Source organism: Pristis pectinata, chromosome 29, assembly GCF_009764475.1.
Source record: "Pristis pectinata isolate sPriPec2 chromosome 29, sPriPec2.1.pri, whole genome shotgun sequence".
Classification (NCBI taxonomy): Eukaryota; Metazoa; Chordata; class Chondrichthyes; order Rhinopristiformes; family Pristidae; genus Pristis; species Pristis pectinata.
Genome location: NC_067433.1, coordinates 18938018 through 18957533, shown reverse-complemented (window position 1 = coordinate 18957533; position 19516 = coordinate 18938018). Strand labels below are relative to the sequence as shown.

The window sequence follows — 19516 nt, the reverse complement described above, 5'->3', positions numbered from 1 at the left end:
GAGGTTTGATTCTGGATCATGTACTAGTGTGGATTGAGAAGTGGTTAACAGATAGAAAACAACAAATAGGGCTAGCACCAGGCACAGGGAGCCATTCTGGTGGAGGGAGGAAAGAGAAACATGGTTGTCATAGGGATAGCCTCGTTAGGGGGACAGACACTATTCTCCGTCACAAAGGCAGAGTCTCAAAGGAAACAACTAATGTGACTTCCTTGTTCAAAAAGAGAAGAAGACAAAAGGTGAGGAAATGCTGGAGTCAATCGAAGAGGAAATAACTAATCATTTAGGAAAGCTGAATATAATCAAACTTGGTCAACACGGTTTTATGAAAGGTAAGTCACACTTGACAAGTTTGCACGAATTCTCTGAGGAGCTGCCAGAGACGGGAGATAGAGGGGAACCTGAAGATGTAACTTATTTTAGATTTCCAAAAGGCATTTGACAAGGTGCCACCTTAGAGGCTGGTGCACAGATTAAGAGCTTGAGATATCAAAGGAAGTGTGTCAGCAGGGATTGAAAACTGGTTATCACAAAGAAAACCAAGGAGTTGGACTAAATGGGTACTTTTCAGGTCAGAAGCACCCAGGGGTCAGTTCTTGGCCCTCTATTGTTTACTATTTACAATAATGATTTGGAGGAGGGAACGAAGTGTAAGATTTCCAAGTTTGCAGATGCTATGAAAACCAGTGGAAGGGCATTTTGTGATGAGGACATTGTGATTCTGCAATGGGATAGAGACAGATTGAGTGATTGGGTGAAAACCTGGCAAATGGAGTTGAATGTGGGGAAGTGTGAGGTGATGCACTTCGGTAAGAGGAATCAAAAGGAAGATTGTTATCTAAATGGAGAGAGGCTAAGTGAGTGAAGTTCAGAGGGATCTTGGTGTTCTAGAGCATAAATCACAAGGAATCAGCAGGCAGGACCAACAAGTAGTTAAGAAGGCAAACGGCACATTGGCCTTTATTGCAAAGGGGTTGGAGTTTAGGAATAGGGATGCTGTGTTACAGTTGTCCAGGGCTGTTGGTGAGGCAGTCAGAAGGAGAGTCACCAGGCTAACTCCTGGGACGAGAAGGCTGTCCTATCCACAGAGGCTGGACAGTTTGGGTCTGTATTCCTTGGAGTTTAGACGAATGAGGGTGATATTCAAATATATAAGATTCTGAGTGGGTTGGACAGAGTGGATGTTGAGATGTTCTCACCAGTGAGAGAGAAACAAACAAGGGGACTGAGGAGCTGCTCATTTAAAACTGAGGTGTGTTGAAATTTCTTCTGTCAGAGGGTAGCAAATCTCTGGAATTCTCTGCTCCTGAGGATAGTGGAGGCAGGATCACTGGATATGTTTAAGGTGGGAGATGGATAAATATTTGAAAGATTGAGGAATTGAAGGTTATGGGGAACTGGCACAGAAGAGATGAGACCAGCATCGATCAGCTGTGGCCATGGTGAATGGTGGGATAGGGTTGAGGCCCTGGTGGCCTCTTCCTGCTCCCCTTTTCCTGTGTTCTTGGAATGAACAGGTCCTTATCAGGTTGACCGGCTGTGATTCAGAGGATACCAGTGCTCGGGACTCAACAGTTCACAATCCGTATGGGTGGTTTGTCCGAAGGGACTACTTGTAACATTTTCATGTTTGGTGATGACATCAAACTAAGTAAGATGAGGATGTGTAGCGTCTACAAAGGGATAGAGACAAGCTGAGTGAGTGGGCAATGATGTGGCAGGTGGAGTCATGGAAAAATGCAAAGTTACCCGTCATTTTTTTTTAAATAGTCACACAGCACAGAAACAGGCCCTTTGGCCCACCTTGTCCATGCTGACTGTCAAGTACCCATCTGTACTAATTCCATTTACCAGCACTTGGTCTGTAGCCTGCAGTGCCTTGGTGATTCAACGGCTCGTCCAGGTGCTCCTTAAATGTTGCGAGAGTTTCTGCCTTCACCACCTTCTCAGGCAGTGTGTTCCAGGCTTCAGCCACCTTCTGCTGCTCTCTGACGCTCTAGGAGAGTGACTAGGGACCCGAGTGTTCTTGATTTGAATGCTAACATGCTGGTGCAGCAGGTAATTAAAAAGACAAATGATGCGTTGGTCTTAATTGTAAGAGGTTTTGAGTACAAAAATAAATATGCTTTGCTGCAATTATATTGGGCTGTAGTGTATTGCATATAGTTTTGGTCTCCTTGCTGTACAGAGGGTGTACTCAATATTGAGGGAGTGCAGCAAAGGTTCAACAAATTGGTTCCTGGGATGGTGGGTCTGTTACATACTAGAGGCTGGGCAGACCAAGCCTCTAGTCTGTAGAGTTTAGAAGAATTAGAGGAAGTGTTCAAAATTCTCAACAGAGAAGATCTGTCCTCTGGCTGAGGTGTCTGGAACCTGGAGTCACATTCTCAAAGTAAGGGGTCAGCCATTTTGGACTGAGGTGGGGAGGAATTTCTTTACTCAGAGGGTGGAGAGCATGGTAATGTGGCAGTTAGCATAATGCTATTACAGCGCCAGCGACCCAGGTTCAATTCCGGCCGCTGTCTGTAAGGAGTTTGTACCTTCTCCCCGTGTCTGCGTGGGTTTCCTCCGGGTGCTCCGGTTTCCTCCCACATTCCAAAGATGTACGGGTTAGGAATGTGGCGCTGGAAGCGTGGCGACACTTGCGGGCTGCCCCCAGAACACTCTATGCAAAAGTTGCATTTCACTGAGTGTTTCGATGTACATGTGACTAATAAAGATATCCTATCCTATCCTATTTTATCCTGTGGGGCTGTGGAGGCTTGGTCATTGATTGCAGTCAAAACCAAGGTGAGAGAGAGAGAAGCTGAGTCACCACTGACACCGCCTGACATCTGGCTGTATCCTACAGCTGAATTTCACAACTTTTACGTGTTACTTTTAGATGGGTCAATAAAAGGGTTAGAGAGAAAGAAAACAAATAAAATTTTCTTTCTCTCTAACACCTTTATTGGCCCATCAACCTACCATTAGCCAGTCATGAACAGTTTATCACCGTGGCATCCCTGCCCTCACCCTATCGGAGATATTTCATCTCCTCACCGCATTCACTGCAACTTAACATTAACTTGCATTTCTCTTTCCTTCTGATGCAGCGTCTACAACCTGAAACATTAAAGCTGTTCCTCTCTCCACAGACGCTGCCTGACCTGCTGAGTGTTTTCAACATTTCCTGTTTTTATTTCAGATTTTCAGTATCTGCAGTTTTTGGTTTTTTGTCATCGATGGGTGATTCCCAGTTGGGTCTGGAATAAAGGCAGACTGTATAGACAGTTACTGTTCTGCCTTGGAGAAGGGTGAAGTCAGAGGTGTTTCCTGGAGCTTCAGCCTCACCCTGAGGGCACAGAGGCAGAGATGCAGACACACATCAAGGCAAGCACACAGGCAGAGACACAGCAACTTTGAGCTCCCTAAAGGGGCCAATGATAGAGAGGGAGGTGATGGAAAGTGAAGGAACCATTTAGGGCCGTGAATAAGAAAATGAGAGAGGAAAAGAATTTATGGGAGAGGAGAAAATGAGAGGCTGGAATCCAGATTTTAACTAAAAAAAAATCAAACCGGATAATCTCTGTTTAGGATTCCAAGCTTCTCACGTGTCCTTGTTGTTATGGTGTGAATACATTGGCATACATTTAGAATGTGTTTTTCTTTGCCAGAGCAGTTGCCTTTATGACCTGACTGTTGAAAGGCTCTGTGTGCGGCAGTAATGTGCAGGCATTGGGAACATCGCTAACCTGGGCTTTGGGAAGGTTACCGTACACCAGCCAACCTGTCCACAACTTGTTATTTACCGGCTGGTTCTCGTCACAGCTCAGCTGATTGCAACTGGCTACTTTGGACTGTTTCTCGAGGCAGTGGAGGATTTATGGCCCAGGCTGTGTGACCCACACATCTCGGCACCGGGGCTTGATTGTGTAAATAAAACAAAACAATAAACCAGAAATGAAAACACAAACTGCTGATTGAATTGACCACCAGGGGAATGTACTTGATTGTTCCTGTGTGCCCCGATATCCCAGATACAGTTCAGGAGAAAGCCATTGGTTCCGTTATGCTTGTGCCAGCTCTTTGTAAGAGCGATCACTCTCTCTTACCTGTTCTTGCCCTCAGCTGTATGAATCTTTCTTCCTTGGGTCATTTATTTCCAGGTAGCTTTCATGTAAATGTTGTTTGGTTGCCTCTTCAACAGAAACTCATTGCTTTACGTTTGATCTGATGGGAGGGGGTAGCTTTGAGATTATTTCCTGAGAGATGATGTGTGGGCAAGGGTCTTAATCTTAATCCACTTCTTGTTCCTTGCTGTCTTTTAGTTAGATGTTGAATGAGAATGGGCAGACAGTGGGAGAAAAGGCTCTCCTTGCCGAAGTGATCATTGACCTTCAACTTTGACTAGGAAGAAGTCCAGAAGAAACCAACACTGTAGAAGCTCTTGATGCATTATTTTAAAAACCCTAGTTTCATATTAAATCCCCAATAATTTTAGAAATAAATTAAAACATTCAGTGGAAGCCCAAAGGATAGTACCTTTCTTCAACGTCATATGACTGAAATTATGACCGTGTGTTATGAGCTGATTGCATCGTTTCTGTGCGCATTAATGTGGAGGGGTATGTACGAGTTTCAGGCAGAAAGGTGGAGCACTGTGGGGATGTGGAGTGGGGTTAAGATATGAATGTGGCTCTGTCTGGGAGATAAAGCTCCCTGTCAGATATGCTTTGTTCTCATGAGGTCTGTCTTTCTGTCTGTGTATATCTTGTGGTTAAGCCGATTTTGATTATTAAACTTGCAACTACCAAGCATGAATATTTATAAATGTTTCCAAAAGCGCCTTGTTGAGCATCACCCCTTTTAGTGTGGGCTGTTTACACACTTGCGCACTGGCAAAGGGTAAGTCTGTCAGTAATTGATTATAAAATGGGTGGTGAGCAGGAAACCTGCTGTAATGTTGTTTCATCTTACAATCCAGTGCTCTGAGAGCTCTTTCTTTACATGTCGAACTTCTATAGACATTCCTTGAAAACACCACACAGCCCATACACACATTGTAGGGTCTGATGCAGTGTCTCGACCCGAAGCTTCGACACACCCTTTTGCCTCCACAGATGCTGCTTGACCAGCTGAGTTCTTCCAGTGGTTTATTGCTTGCTCCAGATTCCCACATCTGCAGTCTGTTGTGTCTCCATGCGTGCAGTCTGTTTGAAATCCAGTTAATGGGTTCTGCATTAAGACTGAAAGGATACAATTTTGACAAACTTTGGTCTGCTCACAGATGCATTTCAACATTATGAGGTGTTCCTGGCAGGTCAATTTTCTTTTGGAATAGCTGACTTGTTCTCTTGCAAGCAATGAAGTTTTTGTTCTAGTGCTGCTGTCTCATCTTCTCATGTGTCTGATCAATTCTTTCTTGTTACAAATCAGAAAGAGAATTCGGTGCAGCGGAATCTGCACTGCAGCAGTTGGACAGGGTGTTGCGGCACAGAGTCGGTCTGAGCCTCGATCAGAGGACCAGCACAGATCCCCCACTCTCACTCTCACCACCAACTGCACACGTCTGCCAAACGAGGCTCATTCGCAAGCCACCACTTCGGACACTGGCAGCATTCCCCCATCAGGCTTGGCAGACAGATATGACCACTCTGCCCATCTCCCTCCCCCCTGCCTGCTTTCCTTCGCCTCTGCTCATTTATACCCTCAGATGATTTGTGCTGTCAGTTATTGTGCCCTGAATCACCATTAACTAATAAACACATTGGGATACCATTGGAAAGCAAATTTTTCATGAGAAATGAAGAAGGCCTGCACCATCCCCACTGTCCGTACCTCTGCTGAAAACCTACCCCTGACCCATTGATCTCTCCCCACACCTCCACTGAATGGGTCGGTATCAGAGTTTGCTCGAAGCTCTCGTGTGAGGTGCTTTGGAATGCATTACTGCAGTAAAGATGCCATATAAATGTAAGTTATTGTTGAAATGAGTTGAGTCAATCGTGCTAATTTGTAGACTGCAGTACAGCAGTAACCGTCTGTGTGTGGGCGGGTTGTCAGTCTGTTCTCCCTGTCTTTGAGACTCCTTAGAAGCTGAGCGTGGACACAAATCGAGCAAAAAATTACTGCAGAAATGATTGCTGCACAGCTTTGAGGGTGCTGCATCAGTGGCACCAAGCATGGGCCATGCTTGAGTAATTGTTCCTGTGAGGGTGTGGAGCACGCAGCAAAGTGTTGTAACAACACCAGGAGAAATGTATCATCTCGCTGACAGATCTTGGCACGGATCTTGTGCGCAGTGCTTGCTTTTCAGTTTGTTTTTATGTGTCCTCATCTCAATCTGTGGAGGTTGATCCTTTAACCTAAAATAAAACTGAAAATGCTTGAAACACTCAGAAGGACGGGCAGCATCAGTGAAGCAGGAGGGGTGATCAATATGAAATGTTAGCTCTGTTTCTCTCTTCTGAATGTGCAAGTTCAATGACTCTTTCCAGCACTCCCCGTTTTGTTTCAGGTTTGTAGCATAGGGACATTTGAACTGGGAGCATGAATACGTCACTCAGACCCTCAACTCTGCTGTGCTATTTAATAAAATGTTTGGATGATTTGACTGTAATCTCATCTCCATATACCCTTCTTCCCACAGCAACCTTTCACCCCCTTGTTTATCAAGGATCTATCTACCTCTGCCTTAAGAATATTCAAAGATTCTGCTTCAAGCATACTTTGAGGAACAGAGTTCCAAAGACTCACTGCCCTCAGAGAGGAAGAACTTACATCTCATCTCTGCTTCAAATGGGAAGCCCCTTATTTTTAAACAGTGACCCCCTAGTTCTAGATTTTCCCTCGAAATGAGTCATCCCCTCTACATCCACCTTGTCGAGGCCCCTCAGGATCTTTTATGTTTCATTCGGGTCTCCTCTCATCTTCTAAGCTCCAGCAGAGACTAGCCTAGCCTGTCCAAACTTGTCTCAAGGCAACCTATCCACTTCTGGCACAAGGCCAGTAAAGCCAATCTAAATGTGAACACATTTACATCCTTAAGTACGGAGAAGAACACTACACTCCAGACGAACTTGAACATCCTACTTGAGGATTCATTCCCCCACCCCACCCCTGCCCCCTTGGAAGGAATGAGGGGAAACCAGTGGATGTAGTGTTTTTGGATTTTCAGAAGGCTTTCCACAAGGCGAGGATGCTGAACAAACTCAGAGCATGTGGAACTGTGGTGAAATGGTGGCAAGGTTTGAGAGTTGGGTTAACAAATAGAAAACAAAGCTTGGAATAAACCGGTCCTTCCCTGGGTTTGCTGTGAGATGTGGGACAATACAGGGATATGTGATCGTCAGCCATTTACGGTCCACCTCAAAGACTTGGCAGACGGGGCCAAATTTCCAAGTTTGCTGTTGACTTGAAACTCTGTGGGAGTGGGAGTAAGGGTGAGGATATCAAGAGGCTTCAAGCTGAGTGAATGGGCAACAAGAGGTAGGTGGAGCACAGCATGGGAAAATGGGAGGTTTCCTAGTTCAGTGGGAAAGATAAGATTTCTTTATTAGTCACATGTATATCGAAACACACAGTGAAATATGTCTTTTTGCGTAGTGTTCTGGGAGCATCCTGCAAGTGTCGCCACGCTTCTGGCGCCAACATAGCATGTTGAAACTCAGAGTTGATGAGAGATTGGGTATATCGGTGTGCAGTGGGAACCGGGAGTCCTTGTGCACAACTCTTTGAAAGGTGACAGGTGCAGCAGGCAGTTCGGAAGGCAACGTTGACTTTTATTGCAAGAGGATTTGTGTACCAGGGTATACATGATTTACTACTGTTATACAGGGACTTGGCGAGACCATACCTGGGTAGGCGTGTACAGTTTTTGTTTCCTTACCTTGCAAGGGATATCTTTGCTCTAGATTTAGCAGACTGGTTGCTGGGATGGTACATCTGTCATGGGAGAGAATGAGTAGGCTCGACCTCTGTTCTGTAGAATTTAGAAGCATGAGAGGCAACCTCATTTGGAACAGACAAAATTCTTCGAGGGCTTGATGGAGTAGATGCAGGGAGGAGGTTTCTCCTGACTGAGGAGTCCACAGCCAACGGTCACAGTCTCTAATTAAGGGGTATTGGTGTTGGTTTATTATTGTCACTTGTACTGAGGTACAGTGAAAAGCTTGTCTTACAAACCGATCGTACAGGTCAATTCATTACACAGTGCAGTTATATTGAGTTAGTACAAAATGCATTGATGTAGTACAGGTGAAAACAGTAACAGTAAAGAGGATTCAAATGTGGGTGATGACTCTTCGCATTTCTCTTCCCCAGAGTCCGTGGAGGCTCTGCTATTGATGTCACTTCAATCAGAGATCTGTATGGAAAGATAGTTGGACAGTTACAGGGATAGGAAAGATTTAGAGGGATATGGGCCAAACGCGGGCAAATGGGACTAGCTTAGATGGACACCTTGGCTGGCATGGACCACTTGGGCTGAAGGGCCTGTTTCCGTGCTGTATTAGAGGAGTCTTGGGATACGGATTGGATTGGACGATGGAGTTGAGGTAGAACATCAACCACAATCTTGTTGAATGGTGGAGTGGGCTTCAGGGTCCTACCTCTCCTCCTCTGAAATTCAAACCACTGTTTGTGTAAGATGCAAGGTTGGAATGGCTGTTCATCAGAAGTTAAATTTGCTGTTGAATCCCTACGGCTGTAATGTACTAAGTTAGAAGGTGAGGTGCAGTTCCTTGAGGACATTTTGGGCTTTGTTGGAACCGTGTAGGAGGCCAAAGACGGGTCAGAATGGAGTGGGATGGAGAATTAAAGTGACAGGCAGCTTGAGGTAATCCTTGCAGACAGTTCTGTCTAGAGGCCACACAGTCTCCATTGTAGAGGAGGCCATAGCGTGCTAAATTAGGAAAAGTAGAAGTAAGCTGCGGTTTCACTGGAAGGATGTTGGGGCTGGAGACAGTGGGAAGGGAAGAGGTAAAATGCACGTGTTGCAACTCCTGTGGTTATGTGGGAAGGTGCTGTGAAAAGGGAAGTGGTTATAGTGGAGATGGAGTCCTGCTCCTGAACTTGTGGTAGAGCTGTACAGTACAGAGACAGGCCCTTTCTGCCCACCTCGTCTGTGCTGACCATAGTTCTATGTACGCTAGTCCCATTAGCCTGCATCAGGCTCATATCCTTCTACAACCTCACCATCTGAGCTCCTGTCCAAATGCCTTTTAAACGTTGTAATTGTATCTGATTCTACCACCACCTCTATCAGCTTGTTCACAACCCTCTGTATGGAAAAATCGCCCCTCAGATCTCCTTTAAATTCTCTCCTCTCACCTTAAAGCTGTGTTCTCTAGTTCTAGACTCCCGTCTCCTGGGAAAAGAACTGACCACATATCCTATCTGTGCTCCTTATAAACCATGAAGGTCACCCCTCAGCCTCCTACGTTCCAGTGAAAATAACCCCAGCCTATTCAATCTCTCCTTATAAGCCCAGCCCTCCATTCCAGGCAACATCCTGGTGAATCTCTTCTGCATTGTTTCTAATGCTACCACATTCATCCTATAGTATGGTGTGGCCTGACTAATGTTTACAGCTGCAGCATGCCATCTCAAATTCCGGCTTCTGCCCTCTTCCTTTCCAGTCCTGATGAAGGGTCTCAGCCCGAAACGTTGACTGTTCATTTCCCTCCACGGATGCTGCCTGACCTGCTGAGTTCCTCCAACACTTTTTGTGTATTGCTCCAGATACATCCAGCATCTGCAGAATTTCTTGTGTCTGTACCATCCCAAATGTTTTCAGAGGGTTAAGGACAGATTAAGTAGTGTTGTTCGAAATGTTTGAAAGAAAACGTTACTGTTTTCTTGGCAAGAGCGATGGTGGTCAGTGGACAGACTTCAGAGAAACAGCAGTCTTGCACCTTCTGTCTCTGGTTTGGAGAAGAATCTTGGTCTCTGCGTGACTGAAGCACCGTATCTCAGATGTGAAGCTGCTAAATCTTCTCTGCAAGGCTTTGACCTCCTTTCTGCATTGTGGTGCCCAGAACCGAATGCCTAATCGAACAGATGTAAAAGCATGAATATTTACAAAGTGCTCCATCGATGCTAAACGCCCTTTTCTGTCTTCTGCCAGGGTGACTGGGGGTGAATTGTTTGAAGACATCGTAGCCAGAGAGTACTACAGTGAAGCAGATGCAAGGTAAGCTCTTCTATCAGTCACCTCTCACCTGGAGCCTTTGAGGTGCCTCAGTGTCACTTGTGCATCAGACATCATGGCTGTGTAGGGGCATTCGATCTGGCTGTTCCCTTTTCTGACTGGATGACATCCCACTCACTCCTGCTGTTGTGGGAATGCAGTATAATGTACCTTGACCCCACCAAAAAATGTACAACATGAGATGAGGTTCACTGCTGGTCACCGGTTTGATACACTGCCCGATGTGTGTGAGGAGGAATGAAAGCTCAGGCAAGTTCTGAAACAGGACGGGGAAAGGGAAGTTTTACCCCTGCACAAAGCACTGAATTTTATGGGCATTACGCGTTCTTAGGTTGAGACACCGGTTACTTGCATGATTCCATTTCCCCTCTTCCCAATCCCAAACCCTCCAACAGCTGATAGTCTTCAGCCCTGTACATGGGGCAGTGCAGCAGTTAACGCCGCTGCTCACAGCTCCCGTGACCCTGTCACCACTTGGGTCACCCTGGGTGCTCTGATTTCCTCCCACATCCCAAAGGTGCACAGTTTGGTTAATTGGCCACTGTAACTTGCCCCTGGTGCAGATTAGTAGCAGAAAGAATCAAAGGGGAATTGATGGTCATGTTCGCTCCGTCCAGAGCTGGCCTCCCACCTTTATACCGAACCCTTGCAGAACATGGAGCAAGCTAAGTGTCAAAGCTGTTGGTTGTGACTTGACCCTGTGGAAGCTGGTCTTGATCCATGAGCTAACTGGGATTCATCCCACCTCTCACTGAACAAACAAATGGCTTGCTCTTCCAATGGCTGCTGGTTTTCCTCAGTGACAGCAGGAGTGAGCAAGGAATTTCATTGGTGTACATGACAAATTGATCTGCTCTGAGGAGTGGGATTGGAGATGGTGACTATGGAAAGTAGTGCCCACTCAGAGCTGGTTCCTGTCAGTGAGTAATTGATCCCCATTTTCACAGCTCCATTGAATGCCATGTAAACAAGGAGTTTGATATCCTGCAGAACATTCCTCATGCTGTGTCATGCTAGTAGTCTCCGAGGATCTGATTCACCAACAGTGCGATGAATTTGTCTGCTCCCAGCCACGGATGTTACAGGAGCATCAAGTGAATCACAGGGTTTGCTGTAGCTGTAGCATGAGACATTAATTAGCAGAATAAGAGGAGAGGATGAAGATTAAACCTAACATTCATCTCCAGAAGTTAGGATCACGGTTGGGGTTATAAGATATTGGAGAGATGCAAGGGTCATAATACAGTGTTGAATAAATATTCTCCAATTTCCCATGTTGTGCACCTACATTTAATTCTAACAGGAACAAGACCAAATTATTGAAGGTAGGAAAAACCATGATGTCTGTGGATCAAGTCGCATTTCTAGTTGTGATCTTCTGTCGAAAGCAGTGATCCTGTTAAATGGTGGAGCGAGTTGGGGGCACTGTCCTGGACAATGACAGATAACGGCTCACTATAACCTGCCCAGACAAAACACTGTGGAGGAACCTTAATAAAATTAATTATGTTTTGTTGATGAGTTAAAACCAAAAAGGCGCTCAAGGCTGATTATGGCTGTGCTAGCACTTGTAATGAGAGCAAGGGTAGGGAGGAGTGCGAGAGGGGCCTTGTGGAACTGTGTCAGACTTGGCCTCACACATTGAACTGTTGCTGCTTGCTGCATTGGTGAATCTGGAAAATAATAAATCCCAATGGGACCTTCCTTGCTGAGAGCAGGCAGAGTGTCAGGATGTGAGGAGGGGCTGTTACCTGTAATGCGGCAGCGTACTGGGTTTTCAGTGAGTGCTCGGATGTTGATGTAGTTGGTTTCTGAACTCTGTGGGTAAGAACAGGAAGGGATTGCTAAATGGTGTGGGACACGAGAGAGGAACAGTAGGTCACACATCTTCGCTGGGTACAATGGGTGTCCAGTCACTGACCTCTTCCCTCACCCCCACCTCTTGCCTGTACTGCATCAGTCTCTGAGTTTGACATGTTCCTCTTCTCTCTACACTCTCCCTTCAGCTGAAACTGAGACAACCCTCCGTCAGATTCATTCTTTCTCGCTCAGGACTGCAGAATCTAAAGTTGTAGGATTCAGATGAGATTGTGGGTTAGGTGTTCGCAGGCAAGGAATAAGAGATGGGAGTTGGAAAGGACTCGCAGTGCTATGAGGCTGCTCTGCCATGTATTCCTGCCCAGTTCACATCCCCAGCTTCCCAAATTCCCTGGTTCCCCTTCATTTCTAAAAACATACTCAATGACTGAACGCCCACAAGCATGTGTTGACGAATCCCAGAGAATCACAAAGAAATTCCTCTTCATCTCAGTCCTAAAATTACAGCTCTCGTATGCTGAGATCATGACTCCAGTTCGGGACCATCCGAGGAACTCTCAGCATCTACCCTGTCAGACCCCTCAGGATATTGACATTTCTCTGTGGTAACCTCCCTTTTTTGGAAGTCCAGTGGCTGTAGGAGCTTGCCAAACTGAAGACTCCCGGGACAGTGCAGGCTCGCAAAGACAACTCTCTGAACTGGATTTGAGAACCTCCATGCAGACAGGGCCGGAGTAGTAGGTCTTCTCTGCCGGTGGACAGCACCCAGCCACAGCTATACCTTACTACAGTCCCCATCCCCCAATGCTGCACTGCGAGGAAGAGTAAACCTCAACTTACAGGATAGCGTTGGGTCATCTCACTGACGACTTGAGGGAGAGTTTAGAGAGGAGCATAATCGGGAAGCTCAGGGAGATGGAGAGGAGCTGGAGAGAGAGAGAGGTCACTGACTGGGTGACACTTGTACAGACTGGTCCCACTCTCCTGTCTGTGCTCTCCAGCACGTATATAATTGCCTGTCAGAATTCAATATAATTGAAAACATTGCTTCACTGCAGAAAATGAGACTGTTGCCATTTTCCATTTTATGATTAAATAAACCTCCTTCCCAAAGATTAAAGATACGCTCAATCCCATAACATAGCTTTCCCTTTGGGACTGGAGGGGAACGTAAATTTTAGTTGAGGATGTGTTGTATTAGGTGCTTCTCCAATCATTCGGTGTGGTTGGGTTTCACTCTGGAAACGTTGCCAACCTTGATGGCTTTGTGCTCACTCAATGTTCAGCCTAGGCAACCATGCATTCTGTTGTTTGCTTGAGACTCAATGATGCAGATCTGTGAGGGATCGTCTGATTTGGTCACTGTGCCCAGTTAATTTTAGCTGGGGAGAGGAAATTAAAGCAGGTGTGAATTATGTTAACAGGATCACTGCACAACGAGCTGTCCACTTCCGTCATTATTTTCACCAGCGTCAGTGACTGAGCTACTGATAAATGCTTTTCCATATGACAGTGTGGATGGCCCCTTAATTTGGGTTAATTCTTGGAGAACCGTTGGTGGGCTGTCCCTCTTAGTCTCGGTCAAAGTAATCAAAAATCCAGTAATACAACACACCAGCTGTCTATTTACTTGTGTAACTAAAATCTCATTCTTTATGCTCTTCAGAGCTGTCTCCTTCTGTGTTTTACTCCGTTAGCACATCTTCACATCTAATGGCTTCACTGCTGAATGTTTTCTGTGTTTTTTCCCCTTGTCTGATGTGCAGATCCAAGTTCTGAAAAGGAGTTTTTTTTAAATTGTGAGAGAAGTAGGGAGGAAGAGTAAGGTAATTTCTGATGCTTGGACCCTCTCGTAACTTTGCTGATGAGCCCAAGGGTCACTCGTGTCCCAATGAGAAAATTTGTTATTGTGTTGAAAATAATTGACAGCGTGACCTGGAGCAGTGACATAGGGAAAGAGTAAACCAGTACCAAGAGGAGTGAATCTTTGACACAGTGACTGCTAGGGTGGGGCTTGTGGAGGAGGCTGGACAAGATTGGAAGACTTGGAGTCATCGTTGTTTGGACATCAATCGTGCACCATCTCTGATGTCCTCCTCAGTTTCACCATCTGTTCCTGAGGTGCTTCAGTGCTGGTGAGGCAGTCGCCCTGTTGGCCTGTGGCTGGTTGAGTAAAAGGGTTGCACCTTTGTTTGCAAATAGTCTGTTATGGGATGTCCCACAGCTTGAGGCCCTTGACCCTGGGCACTCTGGGTGAGGAGGGTGGAGGAGAAGCCTTCGATCACAGTGCCGTGACTGAGCTGGAGATGGATCACCTTCCCTCCAGCCTTCTGAGCCACCATCTAGACAATGGTAACAGCTACCAGCACTGGAAACACGGGCCACCAGCAGAGGCAGCCCCTACAGATGAAATCTAACGATGCGTAGTGACCCCCAGGGTGAAACCACTCTGCCACAGAACATTCCAACCCTCGCACTGTGAGAAAACAAGCTGCTGGAGGAACTCAGCGGGTCAGGCAGCATCTGTGGGGGGAAACGGACAGTCGATGTTTCAGGTTGAGACCCTTCATCTGGACTGCCTAACTATTTCAAAACTAAATTGGAGGGGAGATCTGTAGTGGTGAGATCTGTGATGGCACAGGAGACAGTGACCTAATGATCATCGGCATGGTCATGGTCAAGGAGTAAGTATGAGGTGTCCGAGAGCTGCTGCCTAGCCCTGCAGGGTAGAGGTCAATCCGCCAGACTACAGTGGCAGTGCCCAGTCCGGATAAAGGGTCTCAACCTGAAACATCGACTGTCCGTTTCCCTCCACAGATGCTGCCTGACCCGCTGAGTTCCTCTAGCAGTTTGTTTTTTGCTCCAGGTTCCAGCATCTGCAGTCTCTCCAGTGTATTTGCTGCTTCTTCTAACAGTCACACCTTTGCTGCCTCTGTAAACCGGCGGATCAGAATTTCTCTTCGAAAGAGAGATAAATACAGCTCAGAAACCAGGAACTTTATTAATGGAGAAAATCCAGTGAACGGTATCAGGAGTCAATGGGAGAGTTCAAACTGTCCACACAGAACTCTCCAGAACTGTCACCAGTGTTAAGGAAGGTGGATGTTTAATTGAACAAGAACAGTACCTCTCCGCCCCTTTCCCTCCCCGCCCCTCCTAACCCCTCAGTATTCTGATTTAACCAGTCACCAGTAATGGGAATAAATGGCTGGTTCATGGATATTGTTTAATTACCCAAGCAACGATTCACTTAAGGTCATTCACGTGACAAAGCTGCAAATGGATAGGCCTGGTGATGAGCAAGAGGTAAAAGGAACTGCCACTCAGCACTGATGAGGATTGACACGTGCTTAATCTGTACGAGGACTGCAGACCCACTTCACACATTACTTGGCAGAGCCTTGTTTAAAAACAAGCAGGTAGTTATCCTCTCCACCCCAATACTATAATGTATAATTTAGTCTTTGCAAAACTGTTTCCCTCAAGTGATCACTGTTATTACATTTAATTATAATCATTAGGCTAGAAGAAGATAGCCTATTGTTTTACATTGGAGGTGATGGAAAGGATAAAGGGGTTTTGTTTGACACACGGTGTTCTCCCTCGTTGTGGTTTTACACCTCCCATTAACAGGTAACGCCTTTATTTGGACCAGTGTCTGAAGCCTTGGTGACGCCCTCGATGTTCCCTTCTACTGCCCAGGGACTCAGGTCAATGAGGATGTCCTGTGTGATTCAGGGTCCTGGCTTCTAAATCCTTGCCCACCCCCACCCACCCCAAACTCATTCCAGCCATGGGACTAGTGCCACAGTTCACCGGCATGGTGTCGGGGAGTGAGTTGGGTGGGTGGGAGGGAATTTCTCAGCCGGGATGAACCCTTTGCGTGCACAGTCTTCCAGCACTGATGCGTCCCTGATTGGAGCTTGTTGCAATCAAGGAGATTGAAGAGTATTTTGTTGGAAATGTTGCGAATTTCCTGTGACATTTCCTTGTTGCACTTTATCTATCACACTCTTTGATAAAGGTTTCCTGTTATAAAACACCCTTGGCTCCCTGAGCACTGCCTCATGAGATTTGCTTGTCTTGCACCTCGTGTGAGCTTCCTTCCTGGATGAAGATGCGTGGCAGGAAGGGAGCTTTCAGCAAATGAGGTGGGGAATGCTGGGATCCGCTGAACTGGAAGCCAGAAGTTACAGACAACTTGGATGTAATTCGTCTGAGGTGCACGTGAATGGTGATGTTCTTGAGTAGCAGCCCACTTGGGCAATGGGCCATTGTAGCTAAAGGAATAGAAGAGGAGACCATTTGGCCCATCTTTCATGCTGTACCATTCAGTAAGAACATGGATGATCTTTTATCTCAGCACTACTTTCCTGGACTCACTCCTTTGCCATTGATTCCCCTAACATCCAGAAATCTCTGCCTTCAGAATACTCAGCGATGGTCTTGGGTGGAGAATTCCAAATATTCACCACCTTCTGGATGAAGAAACTTCTTCTCATTTCCATGATTTATGGTCAACCTCTCTCTCTCAGACTGAGGCCCTTGGTTCCAGCCACCTCAGTAACGGGACACATCATCCCCACATCTACCCTGTCATGCTTATAGACACTGAGATCGCCTGTCATTGCTCTGAGCTGTTTGGAGCATCAGCCCAGTCTCTTGTACCAGGAATCAGTGTGGTCAACCTCCCTGACAGCTCATCGAGACCCAGGACCAGCAACTATTTTGGGTTGAGAGCGGTGGTGCTACTGGTTTTCACTGATAATCCTGTGGATTTTGATGCTCTGATGTTGGATTGTCCCGGGTTGATGAGAGGAGGCGGGCAAGGGGAGTGGGAATTTGGGGAGGGAGAGATTGCTTCACCCTTCACCTTCTCCAATGGTTGGTGAAGCAACAGAGGTCAACCCTGATGTGTGCCGACTGCAGCCCTGACTGGCCAGTGGCCGCATTTAATCACAGAACAGTACAGCACAATACAGGCCCTTCGGCCCACAATGTTGTGCCGACCTTTAAACCTCGCCTAAGACTATCTAACCCCTTCCTCCCACATATCCCTCTATTTTAAATTCCTCCATATGCTTACCTAGTAATCTCTTGAATTTGACCAATGTACCTGCCTCCACCACCGTCCCAGGCAGCGCATTCCATGCCCCAGCCACTCTCTGGGTAAAAAACCTCCCTCTGATATCTCCCTTGAACTTCCCACCCACTACTTTAAAGCCATGCCCTCTTGTATTGAGCCTTGGTGCCCTGGGAAAGAGGCTCTATCTATTCATCTTAATATCTCGTATACCTCTATCATGTGTCCTCTCATCCTTCTTCTCTCCAATGAGTAAAGCCCTAGCTCCCTTAGTCTGTCCACTAGTGGCCATTCCACTAACCCCTGAGAAGGTGGTGGTGTGCCATTGCTGTGGGGTGCTACGCTCCGTGTGGGGAGTGTGTTACCTTCACATCTGGTGTGATGCAGCTGGGCAAGGAGGTCCTGGGTTTTAGATCCAGTGATGTTGAAGGAGTGATAATGTATCTCCAAGTCTGGTGTGACGGAGGGGAGGCTACAGGAAGAGCCACTTCTGTGCACCTGCTGCCCAGCTCCGCAGAGGTTGTAGGTTTGTAGGGGTAGGGGCTGAACATGGACAGCATTTGGTGGTCGCTGTTCCACAGTGTTGGAAGGGCAGTCCTCGTGGCTTTTTGTTTGCAGTGGGTAGGATGACACTGTGGCCGGCTGGGAGAGAGACATCAGGGGGCATTCCCTGTGAATTCTCCCAGCCGGATATTCTGGATGGATTCACTCCCTGGGAAGGCGTGGGATATGACCCAGTGTCCTGTCACAAGCTTTAAAGATCTGGGATTGATTGCCGCCTTGGTATTTGTTTAAAAATCGGTGAACCAAAAATCAGAAATTACCTTCCGAGTGATTGCACGATAGTCCGTGCGCGCTCTCTCTCAACTGATGTTGTTTCCTTAACCTGTATAAAGCTTCCAGCTGAGACAAAGGTCTGATCGCCAGTGTGCAGATCCAGCATCACCTGGGTGTCTGTTGTGTCAAAAACAAACTGTCCGTTTCTTCCTCCTCTGTGGCGGTTTCTCCTGTTTCACTCCTGCAACATTCACTAGTCCTATGGTTCTCCCCTCCCTCTCCCTACCCCCACCCTCCTCCCTCACTTGTCTCTCCTTGTCCCTCTTTGTTTTACAGTCACTGTATCCATCAGATTCTAGACAGTGTTAATCACATTCACCAACATGACATTGTACACAGGGACCTGAAGGTCAGTATCTTCTAACATTTACAGAAATGAAAAAAAGAGAACAAAAAAAATTAAAATAATGATACGCTTGAGTCTAAAATCTTGTGATGTGTACAGGCGCAGAGTTTATTCTGCCTCTCGTTATTTGTTTGTCCTCTTTTGTGTCGTTATTTTACATTTTTTTTAAAGGCCTACTCTGCATGGCTCTTTCTACCATCCCCAAAGTCTCTTGGGTTATTTAGGCTGTGAGAGGCAGTCAAATGGAAAACCATCAGGCAGTGGGGGGAAATAATGATCGGCCTTCCTTCCCCAATCACCCGCCTCCGCTCCCCCCGCCTCACATTTCCCTCACCTTGCGTGCAAGGTTTAAAACAAAACTTGAAGCTTGTTGTACGTTTTAGAATGTCCACCAGCCCGCTGCCCAACAGAAAAGCCCCGCCCCCTTGAAATACAACAAAATCTTGTTCTGGGAAGCGGGATCCTCTTCGTGGCCTTTGAGACTTCAAGGGCATGACTGCACTTCTACCACCCCTTCTCGAGTCTGTCATGCTTTATTGCTCTTGATGATGTTCTTTCAGGGATGCACAGACTGGTTTGTGGCCAGGGCCAGGCATGAGCTTTTAACCCCTTCCGCCCCCTGGTGGCAGCTGCAGCTGTGGCTTTCAGCAACCATGTCAGCGGTCGTGGGGTCAATGGTGAGGTTTGGAGGATACTGTCAGATGGATTCACTGAGGAACATTAGGGTAAGATTGGGGTCAGATGGGGTCGTTGATGGTCAACAGTAGGGTAAGATTGGGGTCATTGAGGATCAACAGTAGGGTAAGATTGGGGCCGTTGAGGGTCAACAGTAGGGTCAGGTGGGGTCATGGTGTATGGCGGGGTCACTGCAGATGAACAGTAGAGTTGGAAGGTCAGGAGTGGGTCAGTGTTAGGACCCTGAGGGTCAAGTGATATGGTTAGAAGACTGGTCATGAAGGGTCTAGAGTGGGCTTGGACTCCAGGGTGGCAGTGGTTCTGGGCAGCACAGTTGGCGTTAGGTGATCACTTGACCTGTCTCGGTCATTACACAGGCAAAACATTTGGAGTTTCTGCTTGGGCCTGGAGGGGAAGGGTTGGAGTGACTCCCTTCACCAAAACAATATGGGTTTGGCAAGCCAATTGTTTTCTTCTGGTGAAGTCAGGTTGGTCTTGGGCACAGACCCCGGTGTCCTGCAGCCTTGCTCTCTGACAACAATGCCTCAGCTCCCTCGGCTGTCTA

General features: G+C 46.8%; 1 protein-coding gene across 50 annotated transcripts in view; it reads left to right on the top strand.

Annotated features, from left to right (window-relative positions):
- Positions 1-19516, top strand: part of LOC127584370 (calcium/calmodulin-dependent protein kinase type II subunit beta) — a 254845-nt gene that overhangs the window by 126745 nt on the left and 108584 nt on the right. For 37 of the 50 annotated variants that reach the window (XM_052041093.1, XM_052041107.1, XM_052041097.1 and 34 more), the window contains exon 5: positions 10109-10174. In XM_052041093.1, coding sequence (XP_051897053.1) covers positions 10109-10174 — 66 coding nt within the window. Of the gene's footprint in view, positions 1-10108; positions 10175-18206; positions 18280-19516 lie in introns of all 50 variants that reach the window. The other 13 variants (XM_052041108.1, XM_052041096.1, XM_052041094.1 and 10 more) reach the window with 1 other exon arrangement.